The sequence below is a fragment of the Dipodomys spectabilis genome, unplaced genomic scaffold (assembly GCF_019054845.1).
Source record: "Dipodomys spectabilis isolate Male_0828 unplaced genomic scaffold, ASM1905484v1 ptg000457l, whole genome shotgun sequence".
Taxonomy (NCBI): Eukaryota; Metazoa; Chordata; class Mammalia; order Rodentia; family Heteromyidae; genus Dipodomys; species Dipodomys spectabilis.
Genome location: NW_024871134.1, coordinates 1,787,267 through 1,814,792, shown reverse-complemented (window position 1 = coordinate 1,814,792; position 27,526 = coordinate 1,787,267). Strand labels below are relative to the sequence as shown.

The 27,526-nt window shown below is 45.6% G+C and overlaps 1 protein-coding gene across 1 annotated transcript in view; it reads left to right on the top strand.

Moving 5' to 3' along the window:
- Adgrb3 (adhesion G protein-coupled receptor B3) overlaps positions 1 to 27,526 on the top strand; it is a 541,106-nt gene that overhangs the window by 254,643 nt on the left and 258,937 nt on the right. The window contains exons 13-15 of the mRNA XM_042668573.1: positions 11,576 to 11,725; positions 12,892 to 12,967; positions 17,400 to 17,502. Coding sequence (XP_042524507.1) covers positions 11,576 to 11,725; positions 12,892 to 12,967; positions 17,400 to 17,502 — 329 coding nt within the window. The remainder of the gene's footprint in view (positions 1 to 11,575; positions 11,726 to 12,891; positions 12,968 to 17,399; positions 17,503 to 27,526) is intronic.

Sequence of the window (27,526 nt, the reverse complement as noted above, 5' to 3'; positions counted from 1 at the left end):
CCCATCTGTCCCCACCCACCCTTTCCCTCACTTTTCTTAATTTTTTAGGATGCACATTGGATTCTGGACTGTATTCTCCCCTCTTCTCCTCTTAATTCCTCTACCCATTTCCCCTTGGCCCCATCCTACCCCTTTCAAGTTCCTGGTGTTTATTTTGCTGAACTTTGACTTTGCCTTTCTAAGGAATTACACTGAGTTCTCCCTTGAACCTACTGTGTTTCACTGAACATGGATACCACCCAACATATGTATTTATGAGTTTACAAGCTAATTCTAGCTTCCATATGTATGGAAAAACATGCATCCTTTGTCTGTCTGGGCCTGAATTACTTCATTTAACATAATTCTTTCCGGGTCTTTCCATATCTTTACAAATGGAAAGCTATCATTCTTTCTAATGGACGAGAAAAATTCCACTATGTATGTATACCACATTTTCTCGATCCATTCATCCATTGAGGGGCATTGGAACTGATTCTATAACTTTGCTGATGAATAGTGTTACAGTCAAGACTAATGAGCTAAAGAGAAATTTCTCAGGAAGGAGTAAGAATGGCCAGTAGACATGTGAAGAAATATTCAACATGTCTGGCCATAAAGGAAATGTAAATCAGAACAGCCCTGAGATCCCATCTCCCCCCAGTTAGAATGGCCTTTCTGATGAGGATGTGGCCAAAAAGGAACACTACTACACTGTTGGCGGGAGTGTAAACTTGTTCAACCACTCTGGAAAGCAGTGTGGAGTTTCCTCAAAAGACTACAGATAGAGCTTCCTTGTGACACAGAAATCCATGCCTGGGCATTTATCCAACGATCACAAAGAAGGATAGAGTAAAGCCACCAGCACAGCCATGTTTATTGGAACATTTATTTTTAAATAATTTCTTAGTAACAAGCTGTATTCAGCATATGTAAATTGTCCAAAGGGATTTCCATACATGCACGTAATGTGCATTGATCAAATTCACCCCTCTTTCACAGGTTCTTTAAAACATCCACCTTTTAAGCAATTGTAGTGGTTTCAGTAATCAGTTTTCACACTTATCTGTGATTTGCCTTGATGATATGCATCATTCCTTTCTCCTCTCCATTCCTTCCAAGAAGGCTCTTCTGCAGTCTGGCCTGGTTGTTCATATTATTTTGTAATACAATTTTGCCTATGTAGATTCAGCAAAATGTTAAGTGTTTGCTCTGCACTCTTTAGCTACATTAAGTTTACTGTAGTAAAATAGAACTTCTAATGTGATCTTAAGGATGTGTGTGTATGGGCATAAATATGTTGTTTGGGGGACATTTTCTTTTAATTGCTCATTTGTTTGTTTGATGATCCAAAAAGTAAAACATTTTTCTGGACTTGAGCTGCCTTCATAGTTTGTGTCCTGAAATAGGGAAAGAAATGTTTGCAGATATAGTCTGTGTCTGATTTTTTTCCCCCAGTAATCTTCTAGTTTATGATTCTGACTACAAGTCTATTGTCTCCTCCTGTCTCATTCATAAGACTTCCAAGCAAGTCTATAAGAGGGGATGGTGGTGGGTAGTGCAGTATGTGAGTGGTGTAGTGTGTGCGTGGTGTAGTGTGTGCTGTGGGCTCCAAGGCCACACAAGAGCCACACTCATGACACTTGGTGTCTCTTCCCTGTTGGTAAAGACTCCTCTGGTGAGACCCAGCCTCAGATCTCTCTGGTGTGGAAAAGGTACACCCACAGGAGACAAGACCTGGCAGCCAGCAAGGGCTTTCAGGCGAGGAATGGAAGACGCTCGGGACTAGAATGTGGTCATTAGTGGAGAGGCCCTGAGCCGACGGAGAAGAGGGTGTCAGCATCACGCCCAGAGACACAGGAACCCATTCTTATCTTATACAAAAGTGATAAGATAAAGGCCAGCTTGATTACACCTGTACTCCAGGCTGAGATATATAAGGATCATGGTTCAAAGCCAGTCCAGGCAAGTCAGTAAGACCATATCAACAATTAACTGGCAAAAAGCTGGAAGTGGAGCTGTGGTTCAAGGGTTAGGGTGCTAGATTCAAGTACAAAAGCCAAGGGACAGTGAACCGTCTCTGAGTTCAACTCCAGGACCAGCATACACACACACACACACACACACACACACACAGAGTCTATGTAACATGGTGTCAGATAGAGATGGCAGCTTGCTTTTCTTTTTCTGAGGTCATTAGGGGAGACTACGTTAAGGAAAATTTATTTTAGCCACTGCCCACAAGTAAGAAGTAGGAAGTATTCTCTATTCAGATTGGCCCCAGTCTGGTGTTTGGCTAGATAATGGGAGTTTTGCCACCCAGGGTGGCTTTGAACTATGATCTTCCAGATCTCAGCCTCTTGAGTAGCTTGCATTACAGGGGTGAGCTATTGGCACCTGGCTTCAAACAGCTCTTGAAGTAGTTCAAGTGAGAGAACCTGGTATCTTCTCAAAGGTTCGGGATTGAAGATAGAGGGAAGTACACAGCTTGTAGCCACGCTCCAGAAATAAGAGCAGCAAGCTGTGTTGATAGCTGGCTTGTAGGAGGCGAGGGGAAATCAGAAATTAAGAATAACCCTGAGCTGTTGGCTTTCATTTCTGAATAGCTGGGTAAGAGAAGGAAGAGATTCTTTGGTGGGAGAAAATCAAGGATTCTGTTCAAGAAACATTTGTTGAGTAAAATATTCACAACAGTGATCACATAAGATTTTATGATTAAAAAACACTTTTCCTGAGCATGACCATTTGCTTATAAATGTTAATGGCTGCTTTTAAATTACAAGAGCAGAATTATGTCTCTGCAAAGGAAGGAAGACTGAATTGTGTTTACTTTTTAACCTTTTAGAGAAATAACGTTGCAGTCCTTGGTATCCTTCCTGCCTTAAATCCAGTTTTAAAGTATGATTTTTGCTTCTGATACAGTGGCTGTCTTCCACCCCACGTAATCTTCATTTTTAAAGCCTTCGACCGGCCATGATGTGTTTCCTCTCCTCAGGGTCAGTCTGCCCCTGGGTGCTGCCCCGTCTGCTCGGGGATCTTTATCCCTTTGCTTGTGGGCCGTCCCTGGTGGCCCTGCCAGGTGCATCGCCTCCTCCCCGTGGCCCCTGCTCCCCAGCCTCGGTGGTGCCAGGTGGCTGGACAGCGGCTTGTGGACGTGTGCCCAGGCAGGGTGACCTGCCAACCAGCTGTCTCCCCTCCACGCCTTTCATCCCGCTGGCCGCCAGTCCGGCTGTGCACGCTCCTGTCTGTGCTGGCCGCCTGTCTGGCTGTGTGTGCTCCTGTCCAGCTGTGCATGCTCCTGTTCGCAGTGGCCTCCTGTCTGGCTGTGCACGCTCCTGTCTGTGCTGGCCTCCTGTCCAGCTGTGTGTGCTCCTGTCCTCACTGGCCCCCTGTCCAGCTATGCATGCTCCTGTCCGCACTGGCCTCCTGTCTGGCTGTGCACGCTCCTGCCTGTGCTGTCTGGCTGTGCATGCCCTTGTCCATGCTGGCTGCCTGTCTGGCAGTGCGTGCTCCTGTCCATGCTGGCCGCCTGTCCAGCTGTGCATGCTCCTGTCCACACTGTCCAGCTCTGCGTGATCCTGTCCAGGCTGTGCGTGCCACTGGCCTCCTGTCCACCTGTCCCAGCCCCAGGCAGCTTGCGACCCCGCTGTGTCCAGAGGCGCCCACAGCCCTGTGTGTTCCGGAGCCGAGCCCGGCCTCTCACAGAGCCGGGCCACCCGCCGTTTCCCCAGGACCAGCCACCATGCCTTTTCTTATCCTATTCCGTGTGGCTTTGTATTTCACCATTTCGCCAAAGCCCAGTTTGGACTCCGGCCATCCTCTCCCCTGGTTCACTGGTTCTTCCCTGGAGCCGTGCCTCCGGCCCAGCTTTTTGCTGGTTAATTGATGGTGGAGTCTCATTGGCTTGGAGCTGCAGGCCCAGCCATGGCTCCTGTGCCCCCAAGTTCTGCCTTGGGGCATTCTCGGTGGGAGCCTCCGCCCTGCGGTGCCCCGCGCCCTGCCGTGCCCCGCGCCCTGAGGTGCCCCTGCCCTGCGGTACCCGCGCCCTGCTTGGGGCAGCAATGCGGTGGGGAAGCCGCCTGGGGCCAGCGCCAGGACCAGCGCCCTCCCGCCCCGCACCCCACTCTCCTTGCCTGTGCGCCCCCCTCCCCGCGCCCCTCCCAACATCCCAGGGTTTCCCACGGGCGCTGAGTGTGCACAGCTGCCATTTCCTTAGCTCACAGCGGAGACAAAGTGCAGACAGCCCCGCACAGAGCGCAGACAATGCAGACATCCCCGCACAGGGCGCAGACAAGGTGCAGACAGCCCCGCACAGGGCACAGACAGCCCCGCACAGGGCGCAGACAAGGTGCAGACAGCCCCGCACAGGGCGCAGACAATGCAGACAGCCCCGCACAGGGCGCCGACAAGGTGCAGACAGCCCGGCACAGGGCGCAGACAGCCCGCGGCTGCGATCCCCGCATGGCCCTGCCCCACCTGGTCCATCTCTCCCACAGCTGTTGCGGTTGTAACCGCTCACTGCACCAGTGGAGGCCGCACAGCCCCCGGAAGGCTGCGTGCTGTGTGCTAGGTGACCTTGTCTCCTTTCGCGGAGGTCCCACTGCGCTTGCTGGATGAACTCTCCGTGGTGGACAGCCCTCCCGTGGTGGACAGTCCTCCCATCTTGGCCTCTGCAGTAGCGGGGATCTCAGGCGTGAGCCCAGGGCCCCTGGCTGGTCTTTTTGTTGTGGAGACGCTGGTGTGAGAACAATAGCAGACCAGCAAGTACAGACAAGAAGAGGACGCTGGGGTACACTTCTCTTTAGAAAAATGGTGGTTTTCAATAGAGAGCGTCTCTAAAGGAGTCCAAACAGGGATGTGCAAACATGGTTGTCATTTACTAAGAAAACGTCTAGACTTTGCAATGCACAGGGCCCAGTGCAGCTGTTGTAGGCTGAGGGACAGCAGCGGGTGGTTGGTGTCAGTATATTCTAGAACACAGAACACAGGGCAGAGGTGGATAGGTGGTGACGGTGAGGATGTGGTTATTAACAGCACCTTGGGGAGACTGGACTATTAAGTCAGGTATCACAGGGAGGACCTCTGGGTAAATGATGTGCGGGGCACATTGAGTTGGGAGGCTTGATGAGCGCTGGTTGGATGAACTGGGGGGTGATGCATGGGGTGAGCTCTGACACGCTCATGTGGTGTCAGCAGGCATCCGGCATTGCTATATAAGTAAATGCCGTGGCCACGGAGAATCTCACGGACAGGCCCTGCTCTGGGCCCATGAGCTTGCAATGAACATGCAAAAAAGAAGCGTTCTGTGCCGATGTGGCACTCCCTCCTGCCACTGCCTTCCTATCAGGCCTTCAGAGCCGTGCAGGTGACTGTCCAGCCATCCCAAGGGGTGTTATCCACAAGTGGTTCCACTTAGACAGCTCTGCAGTTTCCTGATACTGACTCATCAGCATCGTTTGTCAGCTCTCGCCCCTGAACCACGATGACAGGTGAGGCAGACTCCAAATGGATCCAACGCATGGATAGCAGGGCCACCGGATCGACAGAGCTACAGGCAGCTACAGGCAGCTTCAGTCATCTGCTGTCTTCCCGAGTGTTCATGGCTGCCGGCACCCGAGCCTGGGTACTCCCACAGAGTGCTACAGACTGGGGTGGTGCATTTTCAGATCTCTGAAGCCTGTGGTCTCAGCTACAAGGGTAATGCCAAACCTGTCGCTCATAACGCAACTGGGGTCTGCAGAAGAGGTTTTGTTAACCTGACTGCCCAAGGGTGACCAGATCAGCAGAGAAGGTCGCCCCTTCCTCCTGGCAGAAGCTCCTGGGGCAGAAGGCTGGGGTGAATAAAGAAAAGAGAAGAAACAAAAGATAAAGGAAAAAAAAAGAGAGAACAACCTAGAAAAGAAAGGAACCTTACTCGACTCTCCGGGTGGCCTGGTTAAGTGCGAAGGATGAGCTCTATTTATCTCAAGTGCAGTTCTGCCTTTAGATTCATGAATATGTTCAACACCAGACTTTGAACATGTGCTCCCACCTTTCAGGTCACTGAAGGACAACCAGAACATGCTGTTTGCTGCACAAGTCAAATGCTTTATGGTAATGTACCATACACATTATACTAGAGGCTGTGTGCGTGGACTTCATCAGAGCAAATTGCTCCACTGGGAACGTCCAGTAGATGTGCAGGGCGAGCGGCGCTCTCTGCCCTTGGTGGAGCTGGGGGGGGGGGGGGGGGGTGAGGAGGGCCCCGGAGAAGATGCTGTTAGCTGTCAGGTTCACAATCGAGCAGAGGACACTAGGCTCCGGCAGTGCTGGTCCTTGCTCGGAATCATGTGACTTAGGAGACAGCAAGGGGGATCTCGTCTTCCCAACCGAGACTTGCGACCTACAGGAGATTCCATTAACAAGTCTACAACACAGAAAGCATAGATAGGCGCTGGCCGGTGAGTTAGGAAAAACCCAGGATCTGGACTCAGGCCCAGGAACAGCCCTTCTGGATCCCCTCCCAGGACCCCTCACGCAGTTTTCTCTGCTGGCCTTGGTTTGTCTGTTTGGCTCATTTCCACAGCCCTCATACCTGCGGTTCCCCTCTCTTGCTCTCTAGAGTTTTCCTTTCTTGCCTGTACTTGAGTTCATGTGTGAAATTAACTAACTCCACTTGAAAAGTGAATAAGAGAGCGCCAGCCAGGCACAGGTGGCTCATGCCTGTAGTCTTAGCTACTCTGGAGGCTGAGATCTGAGGGATAGTGGTTCAAAGCCAGCCCAGGCAGACAAATTTGAAAGACTCCAATTAACCAGAAATGGAGCTGTGGCACAAGGGGTAGATGCTAGACTTAAATAGAAAAAGCAAAGGAATAATTCCCAGGCCCTGGGTTCAAGCCCCAATACAGGCACAAAATAAAAGGTTGACCAAGAGATAGCCCTCAGACGCTAGGACCTTAGTAATGGTTCCTCACAACTCCTCAGGGAAAGAGTTGCACAGCAATCTTACTTTGTAGAACCAAAGACGAGCGGGAATGTGCTCCCTCCCTGTCCTCCACCCAACCACAAAAGCTCTGTTGTGCTCTGTGGGGGACAGAAATGTATGCCGAACTTGAGTCCTTTGAAAGCATGCCCGATGAAAGATGTGATGCTCCCCTAGTGTGGGGTGCACCCCGGTAATCCCAGCGCCTCCAGGAAAGAGCCCAGAGAAGTGAGCAGGGGGCCAGCCTAGGAAACATACACAGGCTGGACTAGAAAGTGTTTGGTATGGGCTGGGAAGGTGGCTCAGTGGTAGAGCGCTTGCCTTGCATGCCTGAGGCCCTGGGTTCGATTCCCCAGCACCACATAAGCAAAAAGAAAAGAAGCCGGAAGTGGCGCTGTGGCTCAAGTGGTAGAGCACTAGCCTTGAGCTGAAGAGCTGAGGGACAGCACCCAGGCCCAGAGTTCAGGCCCCACGACTGGACCCAAAAAAAAAAAAGTGTTTGGTATTTATTTAGTACTTAGTGACAAACTTTCTTGGTGTTTAAATAATTTACTAATTCATAATAAATAAGTGACTCATGTATTATTTCTCTTAAGAAAATAAATAGGAAGTAAAATTAAATTAGAAAGACAAGGTGACCTCAAAGAAACTGTGTGCCACCTCGCTAAGTGCTGAAGGTGCGGAGTGGAAACGCCCTCATGGGCCCACAGGTCCCAGTCACACACCCCGCGAGTTCTCAGTAACACACCACCGGCTCGTGCTGCATGAGAAAGCAAACCCAGTGTATCTATGAAAACATGATACAAAAAATTTAGGATCAGCTGTGGAATGGCCTGTATTGCCTGTTGGTTTAACAAGCTATAGCCTTGACATGTCTTCTAAGCAATCTACTGTTCCATGAGAAAGGCTTTTGTTCAGTTTTCATCTAAACACCCACAGTGCCTGGATTTAATCCAGCAATTATTAAAGAAGCTACAGAAACAGAGTTCATAACCGTGAACCTATGCTTTGTATTCGTGGTGCACTGTCAGACACATCTTCATTGGTAGTTTAATGTTTCCATTTTGCCACTTTAGCACCCATCTGATAGACTAGCTTTCATTTCCTTCAGGGCTAAATTCATCCAAATTTGCCTAAGAGTTTGAACATTGCTTCCTGGCATAAATGACTTGTGCCTAGTGAAAGGTGTTGTGACACACCTCTCTATACAGAGAACACACTTGGAGCATTGCTGCCCCTCTGCTACTCCTCTCATCTCTTCCTCCTTTCCTCTTGCCCCCATCTGCCTTCCTTTTCCTTTTACAACTTCACTTGTTTTACTTATTTGTATCCTTCTAGCTTCTACAAATGAGGGAAAACATGCAGTCCTTGGTTTGTGAGACTTTATTCACATAGTATCATGATCTCTTGTTCATCCACTTTTCATCAGATGTCATCATTTCATTCTTATTCATTCTTTTATGTAGTTTTATTATCTTTAAGTACTTGTACAGAGGGGTTTCCATTCAACCTGTCGGTTTGTAAGTATCATGCGTTGTGATCACAGTCTCCCTTGTTGGGCGACATGGGGAAGAATCTCATTCTTAATGCTGACTAGAATTCACTTGTGCATATAGACCGTATTCTGTGTGCTCATCCCTCCACCGGCAGACACTTCAGCTAATTCTGTAATTGGCTGTTGTGAGGAGCCCCAGCAAGACCGTGGGGGTGCTTGTCCCAGGGTTTTGAAGATGCTCCAGGGAGCTCTCCACAGGAGCCACATTCCTGTACATTCCCCACACCCTTGCCGGGATTTGTCGCTAAACTCAGTGAGGAAGGAAGGGATTGGAGACTGGATGCTCTAAGTGTCTGGCACAGGAACTGAAAAGAGGAAATAAATGTTATTTTTAGATTAGTTTTGCTATATAGCTATAGGTTTTCTCATTAATCATTCAAGGGTCACTAAGCTACAAAGTCTTCCAGGTCATCTTATGTGTAATTTTTTAAACTTCAGATTTTGAAAAACATGTTTATTGGTCGTCTGAAGGCTCACATTGGAGATCTGCAAGCCTATCAAATCCCATCTTTTTATAATGGTATCAGGGATGTGTCACCTTCATTTAAGAAACCCTTTGCTGAGCTGGGCACAGGTGACTCATGACTGTAAATGTAGTTACTCAGGAGGCTGAGATCTGAGGATCATCGTTTGAAGCCAGCTCAGGAAAGCAAATCTAAGAGATTCTTACCTCCAGTTAACTAGCAAAAAGCTGAAAGTGGAGGCATGGCTCCAAAGATGCAGCTTTTTTCAGCCATGAGCATCAAAAGGGTGAGCAAGAGCAAGGGGGAAGGAAGGAAGGAAGGAAGGAAGGAAGGAAGGAAGGAAGGAAGGAAGGAAGGAAGGAAGGAAGGAAGGAAGGAAGGAAGGAAGGAAGGAAGGAAATGTTCTCTCAACAAAAGTAAGGTACCCTCATACTAATGGGTGCTATTCACAATGTATGCATAGCATACCTCAATACATGTATCTGACAAATATATGCAGTTGTTACTCTCTAATTAAAAATAAAACAAAGACAAAAAAACTCCAGGAACACATTCTGGTTTCTTTGTTGTCTAGACAAAAGTTTCAATTAATGACATTATTAGATTTCAGTGCCCAGTTATTTATTTCTTGTGCCTTTTCTCTTAGTCTCAAGCGTTCCCATTCTTTGGTCAACTTTTAGGGCAGAGTGAAGAAGGAAATATTTTCTAAACCCTAAGAGACCTAAAATGGGACTGGAACAATTGAAAGCAGAGGCCGTTAGTTTCACAGGGCAAGGTGAAGGTGATTGAAGAGAGGGCATGGGCCTGTGAGCAGGAGTCCTGTACCCTGCATCCTGTGCCCAGCACCCAGAGGGGGCCCCTGAAGACACTGGGCCGGCTGTTTCTGGTGAGAACAGCATCTGATTTAAAAAATTTAAAACCGAGAGTAATCACAGCTGCTATCTATAAACAGCACTGAACATTCCGAATAATGCATGTGCTACTCAGCACCTCTTTTCCTTCAGAATTTCATTAGCAAACCCTTTTTTATTTTAAGATTAATATGTCAAATTACAGGCCAAATGCAATCCCATTCTGTGCTGATAAAGGGTGTGACGGTAGCCTGGAGGAGCTTTAATAAGAGTGCAGTTTCACCAGTGTGATGCAACAAAGCAAAACCAATTAAATTCGAAACTAATCCAGTGGCACGGTAATATATTTGTACAACTAATATGGTTATTCTTAATTTTCATCCTCTCTTGATTTAACTTACAGTCTTCTCTAAAGGCAAACCCACTTAGGAAAAGCTCAGTGTTTTGGGTTTTTTCGCTTCAACTCTCCTATATTGGTAACCCTCCCCTACCCCCAACCTCCAGATCCATAGGCCTCCCAACACGGGCATGCCAACATCAATAGAGCACATGCGAGGGTCTGTGTGAAATTTTACACATTACATCTCCTCATTCACGGCGTGTGTCAGCCAAAAGCTGACTGTCATCTTCAGTTTTAACGATTTATGGTCAGTGTAGGTGCATATTTAATATACAAATAAATAACTGTTACATATAACAAGATTATCACTAAACATGACATCCATGAGTTCTACAACATGTATTGAAATATGCATTCTCAATAAGGAAATAATTCTCTGCCATCATGTATATTTCTTTGCTTTTAGTTTCATGGAAGAGTCACAGAGATGTTGTTATTGATCTAGGCAGTGAATGTTTTCTTTAGGCAGAATTGGCTCTGTGGCAACAGCGTTATTATTGTTGGTGCTGCACTGGGCCATGAAAACTCTGTTTCTCTCTTTCCTTCTTTATTTATTTATACTGTCTTTGGGTAGTTGTGCCGTGGGGTTCCACTTCAGTATGTCTGTTTGTGAGTCCGTGCTTCTCGACCAGCCACACTGGCAGCTCTGCAGCTGGAGTGAGGGGCAGCATCGCTCCATACCTGACGGGTTTTCCATGCCCCTCGTCCTGCAGACAAAACACAGACTTAAAAAGGGAATTTCCGCTGGGTGCCGGTGGCTCATGCCTGTAATCCTAGCTACTCAGGAGGCTGAGATCTGAGGATCGCAGTTCAAAGCCAGCCTGGGCAGGAAAGTCCGTGAGACTCTTATCGCCAATAAACCACTAGAAAATCGGAAGTGGCGCTGTAGCTCAAGCGGTAGAGCGCTCGCCTTGAGCTGAAGAGTGCAAGAACAGCCCCCAAGCCCAGAGTTCAAGCCCCACGACGAACAAAAAAAAAAAGGGAGGGGGGAATTTCAGTTTACAAGTCAGGTATGCTAAACCCCGCAAAAACTGCAGTGTGCACTTCTCACCAGTGGGGTGAGGACCAGCTGTGAGCCCCGTTGTGGCAGGCCAGAGACCAGGCGGGCCAAAGTGGTTCCCCACCTGCTCCCCCAGGGCAACCACGTGGCCAGTTGCCTGGTGAAAACCACCAAAACCTGAATGGGGAAATAGTTGAACCACCCATGCTAAAGAAAAGTATCATCTAAAAATAAGAACTATCTGCTTTGTTACTCTGGAAATGATCATTTGGGGCTCAGATTCTAGCTGGAATATACTCAGGCCTTGGTGTTATCACAGTGACAAAGGAAGTCCGCTCAGCTGACTGCTCTTCCTCTCTTCCCAGTGGCCAGTATCCAGAAGCTCCCAGCAGCCTCCGTTCTGACAGACATCAACTTCCCCATGAAGGGACGGAAGGGAATGGTGGACTGGGCCAGGAACTCCGAAGACAGGGTCCTGATACCCAAAAGTATTTTCAGCCCAGTGTCTTCAAAAGGTGAACCGCGGAGACTGAGCGTTGAGCAGAGCACCCTCACAGTAGCGTTAGTGGCATAGAGCTCCATTCAGTAGACATGATGTTTACAGTCATGATCCCAGCCCACTTTTATAAGTATAGACAGCTCACACTGGGCTTGTACACATCCTAATTTACTGAGGAAAGGAACGTGACTGTTAAAGTTCTCAAGAAAACAGTGACAAAATGCAAAAATGTTCAAAACTGAGATTTGTATCCCAGGATAGAACATATAACTTCATCTGTTGGCAGTGGCTCACACCTGTAACCCCAGATACTCAGGGGCTGGGATCCCAGGATTATGGCTCAAAGCCAGCCTGGGCAGATAAATCTGAAAGACTCTTATTAGCAGTTAACCAACAACAAGTCAGAAGTGGAGGTGTGGCTCAAGTGGTAAAGCACCAACCTTCAGCAAAAAAAGTAAGGGAAAGAACTCAGGCTCTGAGTTCAAGCACCAGTAATCATACACACACACACACACACACACACACACACACACACACACACGTATACACATACATACATACGTGCCTACACATACATACACTGTATCTGTAAGTGTATACGTATATCTATACATATATATCCCATATTTATTTGTATATAAAGGAGATATTGATGCATGTTCTGCTTTCTCTACAATGTCATTTTTCTTACTGTCTCACATTAAAGTTTTCTTTGTTTTTTAGGACATTATCTTATTGCATTAACATACCTTTAGTAGAAATAACTTTTACGAACTTATTCAGTAGCCTCTAATATTAGTGGCTTTTTCCAGAAGTGAAATGATGGTCTTAATATTCCCACTTTGGAGATTTCTAAGCTTAAAATTTTATACTACAGAAAACACTTGTCTCTTTGCCCTGATATCATAGGGGAATTAAATCCTCTAAATGTGACTGAAGAAAAATCTTGTCCCATTCTGGTCAGGGCCAGGTTGGGTCCCAATGGGAAGTCACCAGCTTCCTTGCCACAGCTACCAGAAGTGTGCTGGGGTCCCCAGTGAGCTGGGTCTGCTCCCTGCTTCCTGTGTCCCCCGGGATGCAATGGGTCTGCTCCCTGCCTTCATCTTGGCAATGTACAAATACAGTTTGGTAAGACAGTATTTTTCTTGTTGTTTAACTAATACCTTCCATTTTATCTTTCAGAATTAGATGAATCATCTGTGTTTGTTCTTGGAGCTGTCCTATACAAAAACTTAGATCTAATTTTACCTACTTTGAGGTAAGCTACAAAGGAATAAGCTGTGGTAGTCTTTCTCCATTATTTGAGTTTTTTTAATTGTAGTTCATTCTGTGAAAATAGTCGAACAGGCTTTGGTAACACAATGGGCTTATTCTGCAGTGAAATATACAATATCCATTTAATGCACAAGTTAGTAGTGTATTATGCATTTTAAATAAATTAGAAAAGACCATTTTGTTGTCTGATCAGAACCCTGCAATTCTTTTGTAACTGATCATTGCTTGCCTAGAAATCAGAGGGAAGGAAGGGCAACCCTTGGACTCCCTGGCACAGAACGGGTCATTGCAATGTTAATCCACTTTATGACACTGTCCATCAACATCATATGAAAGTCAATGCTTGCTGTAGTAGCTGGAAAACATGGTTTTGGTCTTAATTTGCACAAGACCTCCATTTGCTTCAAAACAGAATTTTAGTTACTACTACATTAAGAAAAATATATGGCTTATTCTGAGGAACATGTTGAAGAGCCAGGTCAAGCAGAAAACTTCCTGAGATGCTTGCTCCAGTTAACTACCAAAAGCCAGAAGAAGAGGCTTGGCTCAAGAGGGAAAACACCAAGCAAGAGCTCCAGTCTGGACTCAAAACAAAAACAAACAAAACAAACAAAACAAACAAAAGCCCATATCAGTATGCATCATAATTCATAAAACTTATTCAGTCCAGATGCTTGTGGCTCACACCTGTAATTCTTAGCTACTCAAGGCTGAGAACTGAGGATTGTGGTTCAAAGCCATCCCCAGGTAGGAAAGTCCCAGGAGAGTCTTATCTCCTATTGACTATCAAAAAGCAGGAAGCAGAGAGATGACTCAAATAGTGGTTCACCAGCCTGGAGCAGACACAGTGCCCAGGCCTTGAGTTCAAGCCCCAGTACCAGCACAAAAAAAATTAATATAAACACACAAAACCAAAAATCACAAAATGCATTCATAGAGATATGGATTCTTTCTGCTTCTTAAAGAAGAGAGGTATGGTGGATAAGAGAGCTTGGAGGAAGTCCTGCTCTCCCCGGGTGGTGTTCCTTCACATCAAGCTTACCTATTTATTTAAAGCTTGTATATTTATATAAAGGTTTTAAGAATTCTAGGCTAGATAGTGACATAAAACCAGGTTGTTTCTGTTTCAATTTCAAGTTAACAAGACTAAAATTTCCTAGCTGCCTTGTCACTTAACAATTAAGTTGAACGCTCTTCAACTTTAAGCTAGAAGCAACTTTATCACCCACATTTGCATGATTTGCATGTGAGAACTATAATACATGCAAATAAAATATTCAATATATAACGCTTCAGATGATTAATTTACCTCCTAGATATGTAATGAAGTTGTATGATTCATCCTGTTCTGTAAAATATCCCAGAACAAACTCATCTGTACAGTTAGGGTATTTCAAGTTTCATAAATCTATGTAGTCAGGGAACTTAGAAATTTATCTAGGGATACCAATCTATAAAAATAAAAGAAAGGACATTTAATTAATGGTTCAGCTTTTAATCATCCAAGAGATGCTTGTCATTTACAGTGTATTCCTGGATTAATGGGCCCCTTGTGGGCTAGTTAATGAGCACAGCAAATAACATCCTGGCCATTGAATCCCCTACCGTCCTGTACCACAAACCAACTCTGAAACGGCAGACAGACCACCAAGTCTGTCCACGGGGAAGTTCAGGGCTTTGACTTACAAGTTATTTCCAGCTTCAGAAATTCTACACTGCAGAGAGTTGCTATGCATTCTCTAGACTCATCCCTTTCATAACGTTTGCTCAAGAACTAGAAAGAGAACCCTGACATCCCAGTCTCATGCTGTCCATCCAAGCCACTGAAGAAATGAGGTCTGAGGTTCGGAGCCGGCCTGGACAGACAAATCCAAGAGACTCCTATCTCTGATTAACCAGGAAAAAAAACACTCATGTGGTAGAGCACCATCCTAGAGTGACCACAGAAAAAGGGCAGCCCTCAAGCTCTGACTTTGATACCTGGTATCAGCACAAAACAAAAACAAAAGATTAATTTAAAAAGATTAGTGTTTATATTATAAAAGTATAGAAAGTCAGAGAAGTAAAATCTTAAACAATTGGGCTGGGAAGGCGGCTCAGTGATGAGGCCGGGTTTGATTCCTCAGCACCACATAAGCGGAAAAAGCCGGAAGTGGTGCTATGGCTCAAGTAGTACAGCACTAGCCTTGAGCTGAAGAGCTGAGGGACAGCACCAAGGCCCCATGACTGACAAAAAAAAAAAAAACTTAAAGAATAAGTTGAATTTTCTCCACCCCTTGAATAGCACCACAGAGATTTCAGTGTTTCAGATGGCAGCCATCACACATCTCAAGGGCGGGAAGAACTTAATTGCTATAGTTGTGATATCTACTTGGCTGTACGATCTGCTGTTCTGGCAGGATGCCCCAGAGCACAGGGTTCCAGGACATCACACAGCTGCAGATGGCAACTTGGGGGCCAACTATTCCCTTACGTGGATTATAATAAATTGATCGCATAAAGTAAAGGTAATTCTGTGTAGCACACACTTTTTTCCCAGAGGGAATCACTGTATAATGTAAGTTTGCTTATTTTTCCTTTATTAAACATTTAATACTGTCATAAACATTTAAAAGAACTGGGTAAACTGAGGTTTAGGGTGTATTTGTTCAACATTCATGTCTTGAGCACTAAAATGTCAAGTATGATGGAAATGAGGACACATATATGAGAATACCCTCTTGCCTTCACTGGTCTTAAAACCTTTAGAAGGAGGCATGTATAGAAATGGTGGATCCTTTGATAAAATTGGACACCCTACTGTCACAAGATAGGGCTGATGCCCAGGTGAGATGGGCAGCCAGTCATTGTTAATGAACGGGCACACACATCTTCCTGATAAAACTCAGCGAACGCGGGACTCAGGATGCCAGTCCAGGGCTTCCCTCTAGGCCCCCGGGCAGCCGACGCTCCGGACCCTGTGCAAAGCTGTCTGCATGGGCCGCTCCCGGTCCACCTGCTCCCAGTCCACCTTTGTCCACTGCCCACTCACCGGGGCCACAGCCTCAGCACAGAGAACAGTTCGCAAACATCCCGTGCACTTGCTAATCCTGCACAGAACGCCCATACCCATAGTTTTCAATAATGTAGCCACTTAGGTAATTTTAAAATAACAGAAATACTTTAAAAACTACCCTATGGACTGGCGGTGCTGAGCTTTATTTAGAGCGGGGAGGATGGGTTGTACCTGGCGTAGAGGAGCAGAGGAATGGAAGGGGTTCATAAATAACCAGCAGCACAGCAGAATTCCCGAGCACGCAGCTTCACCGGGGAAGGAGCTCGCGCCTGTGCAGCCGGCGCCATGTTGCCCTGGCCCTGGTGCTTCTTTTTTTTTTACTTGCATATTTCTGGTGGTGCCACACACTCATCTCCAAACCTCAAGCTCTAGCATGTTCCAAGAGCCCGCCGACTCTGCCAACATGACAGCTCACCTGGCAGGTCTTCCAGCCTTCTTACTTCATGTATACCCACTGACTCCCTGCCCGCTTTCACCCAGAGAACAACGCACTGGCCAAGCACCCTGATGCCTGACCCTCAAAGCTGCCCTCCCCCATGGTGCGGCCACTGCCAGCCCAGGCTCAGGACTCGGCGCTGGGAGGGCAGGCCGCTGGCTCGCTCGCTCTTCCTGCAGCTGCTTCTGTGAGGAAATGCGATGCGCTCGTGTCTTCTCGCCCGCTACGTTGTCCTGTGTAGTTAAGTGTGCTTCCTGCCATCACTGCGTACGTGAGGCTGGGTTCACAGCGACCTGCGCTGCCCAGTGCTCCAAACTCCCACTTGGGGAACCGCTCAGGGTTCTTTCCTCTGTGCCAAATACTATCCAAACTGCAGCAAGCGTTATCCTAACACACGAAGACACAGCCCAGTGGCTCAGGCTTGTAATCCAAGCTACTCAGGAGGCGGAATCTGAGAACTGAGGTTTGGAGTCCGTGGGGAAGGAAAGTCCATGGGATTCTTATCTCCATTTAACCAGCAAAAAGCTAGAAGTAAAGAACCACCTTGAGAGAACAATACGAAGGGACCATGCCCTGAGATTGTTGAGAGACGCCTCGGGAGTCTCCCTTGTCACACGACAGGACCAGGAGGCAGGCAGATAGGCATGAGCACGCTCCTCCCCACAGCCTCGCACCCCCAGGCCTCTGCTTAGACCTGGAGCTCCGAGGCCACATGGAAGCAGTGTGCAAAATGGCAAAGATGCCTTTATTTCTCTCCAGGTGCTTTGCTGGTGACGGTGCACGGGGTGTGCATCACATGCCCACGGGGCGGCCATGCTCGGGGAGTGTGGGTTTGAGTGCTGGCATCCTAGCAGGGGCTGAGCACTGGACAGAGCTCTTGTCAGCCTCTCCTACCTGCCTCTAATCCATGTTCCTCTGTTTCAGAAATTACACCGTCGTGAATTCCAAAATCATCGTGGTGACGATCAGGCCCGAGCCCAAAGCCACGGATTCATTTCTGGAGATAGAACTGGCTCACCTGGCCAATGTAAGTGCCCTTCATGTGGCCCGAAAGACTGGAGCACAGGCCCTGGGCCTTTGTAGTTGAAAACAAAGTAACGCCATATGAGCATGAGTATTACACAGAAGCACACTGACGTGTGAGGCTTTCGTGTATGATTATCATGTATGACAAACAGATTTCATCTGTTTGCGCATCTCCAGCAAGCTGTGTGTTTGACCCTGGGAAATGCAATGAGAAGCTATCTGTCTGTCCTCTGGTGGGAAGTGTGCTCCAGAAATGTGCAGCTGTGAGGGGCATGTAGTAGTAGAAATTATAATCATAGTTCAAAAGGGATGACTCATGTGGGCACCATGGCTCACACCTGTTATCCCAGCCACTCAAGAAGCTGAGATCTGAGGATCACAGTTTGAAGCCAGCCCAGGAAGACAAATTTTTGAGACCCTTATCACCAACTAACCACCAAAAACCAGAAGTGGAGCTGTGGCTCAAGTGGTAAAATGCTAGCCTTGAGCACAAAAGCAAAGGGACAGTGTACAGACCCAGTGTTCAAGCCCCAGGACCTGGACACACACACACACACATACACACACACACACACACACACACACACACACACACACATATGGGTCAGTCATGTTTCACATGCAAGAGTTTTATGCTATTCCTTGCAAAGCCTCTACAAAATTGTTTTCTATGGAAGAGGAGCCAGCAGGGATTGAGTCATTTTCGAAGGTTTACGAAGTTAGGGAGATAATTTAAATTCACATCCTGCAGGGCCCAAAGCCTGTCTAATGTCTGCTATTGTACATTTTCTGATTTCTGGAAGAAATCAGCCTTGGTATTTCAAGAAAATGATCCTCATCTTCCCCGGGAACTGGTTCTCGAGACAATGCCCCAGGCTTCTGGATGGTTTAATGAAAACTGCAAATCTTCCTGCGATAACTTTGAAACATTGCGATTAATATTTAAACTATGATACCATTTCCTACTTCGCCCAAATGTGAGCCTTGATTCTGCTCCACCTTCCCAGACCTCTCCTTGTGCCAGACACAGCTCTTCCTCCCTACCCCACCCCCACTGCAGAGTTGGGGGGAGGGGCGGGCACAGAGGAGGTTGGGCTGGAACATGGAATCTAAGTGTGTGCCCAAAGTCATTTATGAATTTATGAAAATATTTCTTCTGCTTCTTTTCATTGTTACTCATGAGAATATATAGTTACAAGCATTAGTATAAAATAGGAAGAAGTGTTAGTCCCTCATTGAAATTACTGAATAATATATAGGCTGTCAGAACAGATACCTTTATAATCATGCCTTTAACCCATAAGACTAGAACAAATTTTCTAAGCATTTTAGTTGAAGATTAATTATAACTCTTATGCAGAAAATATTTCTATAAATAAAGATTTGAAGACTTTCCCAAATAATGATGAAAACATTTATGATTTAAAGACCGTGTTAATTAGAGGAAATGGATAGATTATAAAAGAGTAACATCAAAAACCACGCTGAAGCAGTCCTACAACTTCAACTCCACAATACTATTGAAAGTGAACATGTTTAGGCTTCGAATCTAACCTTTCTCTTTCGGGAATAAACATTGGCTATATGATATTTTTAAAAGCTAAACCACACACAAGAAAATTATTTTCTATAGAGGGGGAAAGAATGGTTACTCAACAGACATCACAAAGAGTCACGTAGAAGCATGTAAGACTGTTGAGCCTGGTGCTGCTGACCACAGCTAGTCAGAGGCTGAGATCTGAGGATCATGGTTCTAAACCAGCCTGGACAGAAATGTCTCTAAGACTCTGATCTCCAATGAACTAATAAAAAGCAGAAGTGGAGTTGTGGTTCAAATGGTAAGGAGCCACTCTTGATCAAAAAAGCCAAAGAGAGCATGAGGCCCTGAGTTCAAACCCTAGTTCACGCACGCACATGGATGCACACACATGAGCACGCGTGTGTCATTTGATGTTAGAAGTAAATGCGCCGTCTGTGCTGTCCAAAGTCTGCTGTCCACTGTGACAGGTCTGGCAGAGCCAGAGAGGAGGAAGGGGCGCCGTCACCGTCACCCCCTCCCATCCCTTGTCACCTGCAGCACAGACCCGGCTCCAGGCACAGGTGGGGCCGCTGCTCACACAGCCTTTTGCTTCACGTGGAGTTGGCAACACTTATTATACCACTTACATTTACATTGCTCCCCAGGTCAGGTTTTGCCGAATATTTTCCCGTTCAAGAAAACAGTATATGACTGATCAGCTTAGAGTATATTAATATTCAGTAAAGGCATTCTATACACTGACACTGGTTTGTTTCCATTTCTGAGATAACCAAAACACAGCTGAGAATAAAATATGATTTGAGCTAAAAGGTAATGAAATTGTATCTGTGTGTGTCTGTTTGTGTGTGTCTGTGTATCTGTGTGTGTCTGTGTATGAGCAGTGAGGTTTGAACTAAGAGCCTGTGCCTTAGCATTTTCACTCAAGGTTGGTACTCTACAACTTGAGCCATAGCTCTACTTCTGACATTTTCATGGTTAATTGGAGATAAGAATCTTAAAAACTTTTCTGCCAGGACTGGCTTTGAATTGGGATCCCCAGGTCTCAGCCTCCTAAGTAGCTGGGATTGCAGGCATGAGCCACTGGTACGTGGCAAGAAATTATATCTTACAAAAGAAGTTTAAATTAAAACTAGCTAAAACTTCATGATAACACACACACATACACACAGTACTAGCCTTGAAATTGGACTATTTTAAATACAACGTTATCTTTAATAACTTATCTTCCTGCTTTGACTAGCTTCTCCTACAGAAAGCATCTTCTGTGCTTCCTTGAGCTCTGGATAGCAACCTCCAGATGCCGTCTCTTTATTTGCCACGTGAGGAAAACAGAACGGTAGGGATTGTCAGTTAGAGGGAGTCGAGGGAAAAGCCAATTAACATTCCGTAAGTGAAATATGTTCTTTTTAAAAGCTTTTAACAAACAGCATTTACAGTATGTTCAATATAATAAGGCCCTTGGGAGCTGGTAGGAATAGGAAATAGAATAGCAACTCCAAATGGTATTTAGTAAAGCCAATTGAAGTTTCCAGCAGCCGGGCAATTAATTAGCAAAGCGTCATTCTTGCTCAGTTTCCCTGGCGTGTGGCTTCATTTCTATGACCTGGGTATCATTTGTGCTGGGCCTGGCGGTCATTTGCTTTTAAGGAATTTTGTGTTTCATATCTAAGGTTCTTTTTTATTTGTGTGACATGATTACAAATTGTTACATTCTACAATGTATAAAGAATCATTTTATTGAAAATAATTACTGAAACCTAAGTGCAACAGAGCAGATCTGTATGTATGTGTGCACACACATACACACATGTGTGTACACACATGCACACACACAGAGTGAAGATCCACTATGAGACACTTTGGACCTTCCAAGTTAACATCCTCATATTTAAAGCCACGTTAGAAAAAACAGACAATGAATGCATTATGATTATCCCATGTTTCCTCAACTTTGCAAATACATTATTTCTCTAAGTAAAATGTAATTATGTTGTTCCTTCCATTCTGAGTGGAGAGATAGCGTGTACCCTGCTGGCCTGTAGTCTAACCTAGCCCTTAAAAGGAAATAGTTTTATTCTGGGCAGCTGCTCTATGGCCAATGCAGGGCGCTACTTGGTACTTCAAAGTTGCGAGCAAAACATCAAACTTACTGGTGGCTCTCAGAATGGCCATATGCAACAAAATCTCATGAGTATCTGGATCTGGAGCTATTTTCTTTGCCATTTTTTTTAACATATTACCTCTGTGTGTGTGTGTGTGTGTGTGTGTGTGTGTGTGTGTGTGTGTGTGTGTGCGCACACGCGCGTGCGTGTGCGAGTGTGAATCATAAGCCACCATCTTGGTAAACCTCAGCTGAAACACTGGATACTGCAGTGCTGGTCAGCTTTTCGTCAGCGGCACAGGCCCCACATCCCTGGTGTTCTCATGACTGCTAAAGGCTAACAACCTGCGGACGTAAACAGCACTTGGTAAGGGCTGAAGAAGCACAGCACGTCTGTAATTCCCACAAAGGGCCATTTACAGCCTTTAGCTTTCAGTTATAATTTTTAATTTGCTTTACGTTTAAATTTTATTTCATTTATTATTTTTTGGTGCAGGTACTGGAGCTAGAACTCAATGCTTTGTTGCTCTCTCTTGGCTTTTTTGGCTTCATCTCTTCCACTTGGGCCACACCTCCACTTCTGCCATTTTGCTGGCTCGTTGGAGCTACGAGTCTCCTGGGCTTTTCTGATTGAGCTGGCTTTGAACTCAGGCCTCAGATTTCCGAGTAGCTAACATTACACACAAGGTGTGAGCTGCAGGCACTGAGCCCTTTACTTCTAACATTGCCTTTCAACCTTGGTTTTTGGCCCTTTGGAGGCATTCTATGCTGGTTTGATGCGGACACTCCGGTCACGTTTTATTAGAGCAGAATTTAGCAACTATTTTTGCAAAATGGTAGACGTGTTTAGATACGGGAGCCTGGTGGTTTCGACCACACGCACTCAGCCATGTTTTCCTCATGTCAGGGCAGTCACAGACAAGCAAGGGTGTCAGTTCCACTAGAATCGTAGCCGTGAAGAAGGCCTGACCGGCCAGGCTCAGCCGCAGCCAGCAGCTTGTCGGCTCCTGTGCGGCAGGCACAGAAGTGGCCAGGAGGTTACCCACGTCTTTGACCCTCAGAACCAATGAACATGAGTTACGTGTTCAAGGCAGACTCCAGTGTGGCTGCATGTCAAAAGGACATGGTACATGTTTGTTGCAAATGTGTTGCATGTTAACAGAAAATGTGCAGTGCCATTATCGTTAAGGACTCTGGTTTCAGGCAGTTGTTAGGTTTATCTGAGCTGGCCATGTTTAATCACATGAGCCATTAAAATGAAGGACCCAGCCAGGCACCAGTGGCACACATCTGTAGTCCTGGCTGCGTAGGAGCCAAGGTTTATGATTCGCAGGCCAACCTGGCAGCAAAGGCCCTGAGCTTCAGCTCCGTTAGCCAGATTGCACCTGATGAGCCAGTGCTGTCCGTGAAATGGCAGCAGAGAGGCCATAGTGTGAAGAAGTCAGCGACAACACTAAGCTGCAAGCCATGAGCTGGGGCTTCGCACATTTATCCCAGACCCCAGCGAGGAATGTGACCACACTGCCACTTGTCTTAGCCATGGGACCTTCCTCACAGAGCCCGAGCTGAGCCCTCCAGACACCGTCGAGATACTGAAGTCATGTTCCATGCTTGTGTTCCACTCACATGCAGATGATGGAGATAATCCACACCACGCGCCCATTGTGTCTTTCAGTACCCCATGTATGACGATACCATAGCACATTAGTCAATGGAACTCAGAAAATAGACGTTGTTCCCTAATTGTAACTAGGACAGCCCTTTAGGACTTGGTAAAAGGCACCAGCGTGGTGTGGCATGGGACAGTGACAGTGGGCTCTCAGGGGGACCAGGGCAACATCAGAGCAGCACCTGGGCTCCCAAGAGAAGTGCCCTGTGCAAGATGTCAGCTGGAACCCGACCTGCATCCCGCAGGTGGGAGCCGCTCACGGCCAGCGCAGGAAAGCTCCTCTGTGGACAGAGACAGGCCATGCTGGAAATATCCCCGCCCAGTCTCAACATAACCCCAGCAGGATACACAGCACCCTCCCGTCTGCTATGTGGATCTAGTCACGTAAGCATCTGTTGTTGAAGTCATTAGAGAAAATGCCTGGATGGGCTCTGACATTAGAAGACCCGCCATCTTGAGAAGCAATGGAATTGCACTCCAGAAGATGGATGGGGCGGCAGGGGTCGTCTTGAAGGATACAAAGTTTTATAAAATTACCGGTGTGGTCCAACATCTCATTGCTTCTCCTGTGACAGTAATAGAGAGCCAGGTTACTGATACAGCTCAGAAATGAGAAACGTTAAGCCATTAGCCAAAGAGCAGCCTCCTCCAGTTGGTGTGGGCCTCTCTGTCACCTGCAGCAGACGCTGCCTTACATATTTGCTCTTTCCCCAAGTTCTAATTAAACGCAGCCAACGCCCTGAGAAGGATTTAATGCAGGTACAATTGTCTGAATAAGACAGTATTCTACATTTCCTGCATCAGGAGTCTGCTTTAGCACAGACTAGCTCTTTCTTTGTCAGAGCCTTGGTTTTACTGGCTGTGAATTTGTTGCTTCCTGTAGAACCTTCATGAAGCAATTCCAATCACGTTCTGCACATCTGCATGGCACCTGCACACCTGCGTGACACACTAGTGCATCCTCAACCATCCCCTGTGCTCCAGAGTCCTGAACACACTCCCTTCAAAAGCAGTGACACAGCTCTTTCTATGTTTCAGTTAAATGCTAAAGTACAGAACTGTGTTGACTATCATGTAGAGAATAGCTTTAGAGAATATTCAGAAAACGTTCTAATTATTAAGTTTTTAGAATATGTTCAGCTTTCTCATTCCATTGGACAATGTATTATATTTTCAGCAACTCTGTAGCTTTTTATCTGTTAAAAGACACAATCCTGAGAGGATTCCCTCCCTTGGGGGAAAGAAGGCCACTAGGCTTGAACTCAGGGCCTTGTGCTTGCGAGGTAGGTGCTTTGCTGCTGAGCCACTCCTCCAGCACCAGCTTTAGGATAGTCTGAGAAAAGAAAAAAGAAAACCTTGGGTCTCACTTCCCACCCCAGCTCCCGCCTGAGCTGCAGCCCTCCTCCACGGTGTCTGTACTGCTGGGGTGCTCCGAATGCCCGCACATGGGGGCTGGGTGGAGTTATCTTAGGTCCAGGCTGGCCTGGAACTGGGATCCTCTGCATCACCACACCCAGCTGTGGCCCGGAGCTACCTCTTGCAAACTGCTCTGCCCCAGTTGCTCTCAGCCCTCCCAGCAGCCAGGGCTGGAGGTGTGAGCCTCCAGTGCCCACACACGGCCCCTTTCTGACTGTCTTTTAGCGACATGCCATAGGTTTAAGTATAGAAAATTTTACAACTCGTGGTGTCTTTTTTTTGTTCCTCTAGCATGTACTTTCTTAGATTTTTTTAATGTGTTCTTTGTCCGATAATACTGAAATTATAAACTGGATAGAATCAGTCTTTTTGCAGCTCGCTCATGTTAGAAATATTCTAGGATCTCAGAATCTATTTGCCTTCTGTAGTTGTATGTGATGATTAATAACCTTCGTAGGAGAAATGAGGAAGAATAAGCTCAGACAGATCTAGTTGGGGGTGTTTCGTTTGTTGCAGTTTGGAATTATTTGTTAGTTTCTTTGTTTGGAGTTTGAAGGAGGGGCTGAGGTTAACATACTGAGCAGTAAGCCAGGCCCAAAGAAACATAGGTCCCATGGTTTCCCTTATTTGCAATAACTAGTCTATGTCTGAGACAAGTAGAAACGGTCAAGATAAGTTGATGTTAGGTGAAATGAACCCCAAGATAAGGATTCAAATGTTTTTTTTTTCTTTCTTGCGATTGTTTCTAACATATTTATAAGATGATTTCTTTGTTGCTTTGTATGTCTCTCCCCCATGGTATAACCCCTGCTTTCACTGTATTTGATGTTCGTATACTTTGTGAAGGGGAAGAGAAAAGACAAATTGTTTAAATAGGGATACAGGTGCACCCATTGCAGCAATGAGATGTAGAAAAAAACTAACTTTACAACTTCGGCGGGGGATGGGAAAGGATGGGAAGGGGAAACAAAGGAGGAGGCAACAGCTTGATAAGAAATGTACTCATTACCTTGCCCATGTAATGGTAACTCCTCTGTATGGTATTTTCACAATTAAAAAAAGTGTAAAAAAAAACATATTGAGCATGCACCTGGTTATCTAAGACTTAGAAAATTGCGTAGAGGCATATAGTTTCCATTTAATAGTCTTTCCCTCATCACTCTTTCAGATGGGTGGGGAGGGGGAGAGAAAGATACTGCAACACACAGTTGGAACTAGAGAAATGTTAGTTAAGGTGAAATCACTGCCTTTCTCTTGTGTCCTCAGTGTGCCATCTGCTTGTTCTGCTTGCTTTTATTTTAAGAGGACCATGCATGTTGTAAGACAATTACGGCCTTTCCAGATTAATAATTTATCATGCCTGGTGCTAGTGTCTTACTCTTGCCTACTCTGGAGGCTGAGATCTGAGATAGAGTGGGGGAAAAAAAAAACCAATAAGACACAGCATCTAAGCCTGAGTTCAAGCTCCCATACCTGCACAAAAATATTAATAATTTATTATGACATATGAGGATTAACCATCTGGAAGTTTAAATAAAATCTAAAGAGTAACCATGGTTTTTCCTTTTGTATCTTTTGTTGTTGTTGTTTGATTTTGCTGGTCCTGGGGCTTGAATTCGAGGCCTGGGCACTGACCCTGAGCTTTTGTCCTCAAGGCTAGTGTTCTACCAATTGAGCCACAGCTCCATTTCCAGCTTTTTAGTGGTTAATTGAAGATAAGACTCTCAGGAACTTTCCTTCCTGGGCTGGCTTCAAGCCACAATCCTCAGATCTCAGCCTTCTGAGTAGCTTAGATTACAGGCATGAGCCACCAGTGCCCAGCAATTTCATTTTAATTGACACATAATAATTATAAATATTTAAAGGATACACAGTGATAATAATTGCAGAATGATTAAAAAACATTAATAAACATGCCCATCTTCCCTCACTGTTTTAGTTAGACGGGAATGAGCTTGAATGATCGATTACATGGGACGGTGACTATAGTAAATAATAATGCATTAGAATGTTTTTACCACATTATTTCTGCTATCTTAGCAATAATTTTTCAAAGGTGGCATGGGAAGAAATTATGACGGCTGGGAATAGCTATTGAAATGCACATTCCCATGCATAATGAACCTTTGTAACCCCCCTTTTAATGAGCACGCCGGCTAGCTCTAGAGTGGTCCAGAGTAAACACCTCAGACATCATGAGGCTGGCAAGTCTGGTTAAGACAGTTTGGGAACGGAACTTTTTCAGGGCCTATAACCACCTGATCAGCTTTGAGAGACTCAGCCACCATTCACTGTAGTAGCAATGACTTCATTATTGTCTCTTCTACTGTATTCACTCAGATCTTTGTTCAGATTAAGCCTTTTTGGAGAAGCTTTCCCAGTGTATGAAAGTGCCAATCATGTACTCAGCCATTGGACACACTGTGGCTGGATCCCCGTGACTGCAGCATGCAGTATCTTTGCCTTATGATGACTTTTCTTTATCTCTACCCGTTCTGTGCAGTGAGAATAAGTATCCCATTGCAGTATCTGGACAGGGACCTGCAGTGTAATTCCCATTTACTGCATAATAGTTTTCTACCTTCATATAGTAGGATTTGAACTTAAACCTAGGTGCTGTCCCTTTTTCCACTCAAGGCTAAAGTTCTTCCACTTGAGCCAGGGCTCCATGCCAGGATTTTTGATGGTTAATTGGAGATAAGACTCTTATGGTCTTTCCTGCCTGGGCTGGCTTCAAATTTCAATCCTCAGATCTCAGCCTCCTGAGTAGCTGGAATTATAGGCATGAGCCACCAGTGCATGGCACAGTATTCACCATATAATTCTTGCTTGAATGAGTAGATTCCTAGATGATATTTTGTCTTCCTATATCTCTCTTCTGACTTCTGTGCCCTGAGTATTTTGTATTTCAAGTACGCCATGGGGGAAAAGACATGGAAGATAACTGTGAAAGAATGCAATACATTCAATTATGAATGCCATTTTTAGACTCATTCAGAGCTAGGGCTAGGACACCATTTTACTAGTAAGAAAGCAGAAAACATACACAAACCAATAGAAAAGAGAAACTCAACCTGGTCAATGTATTGACCAAGCAGATGATACATCCTATTATTAAATAAATATCCTAGTTTGATTGATCTGAGAAGAAAGAATTAAAATAAAATAGCAAATATACTTTAAGTGAACATATCTTGAAAATTTGGGCCATGGTGAATTTTTAGAATACTTGAAATTGTCTCATTACAAACACTGAACTCAGGTTGAGCTACACTATTTTGAGTAGACTCGAGACAGGT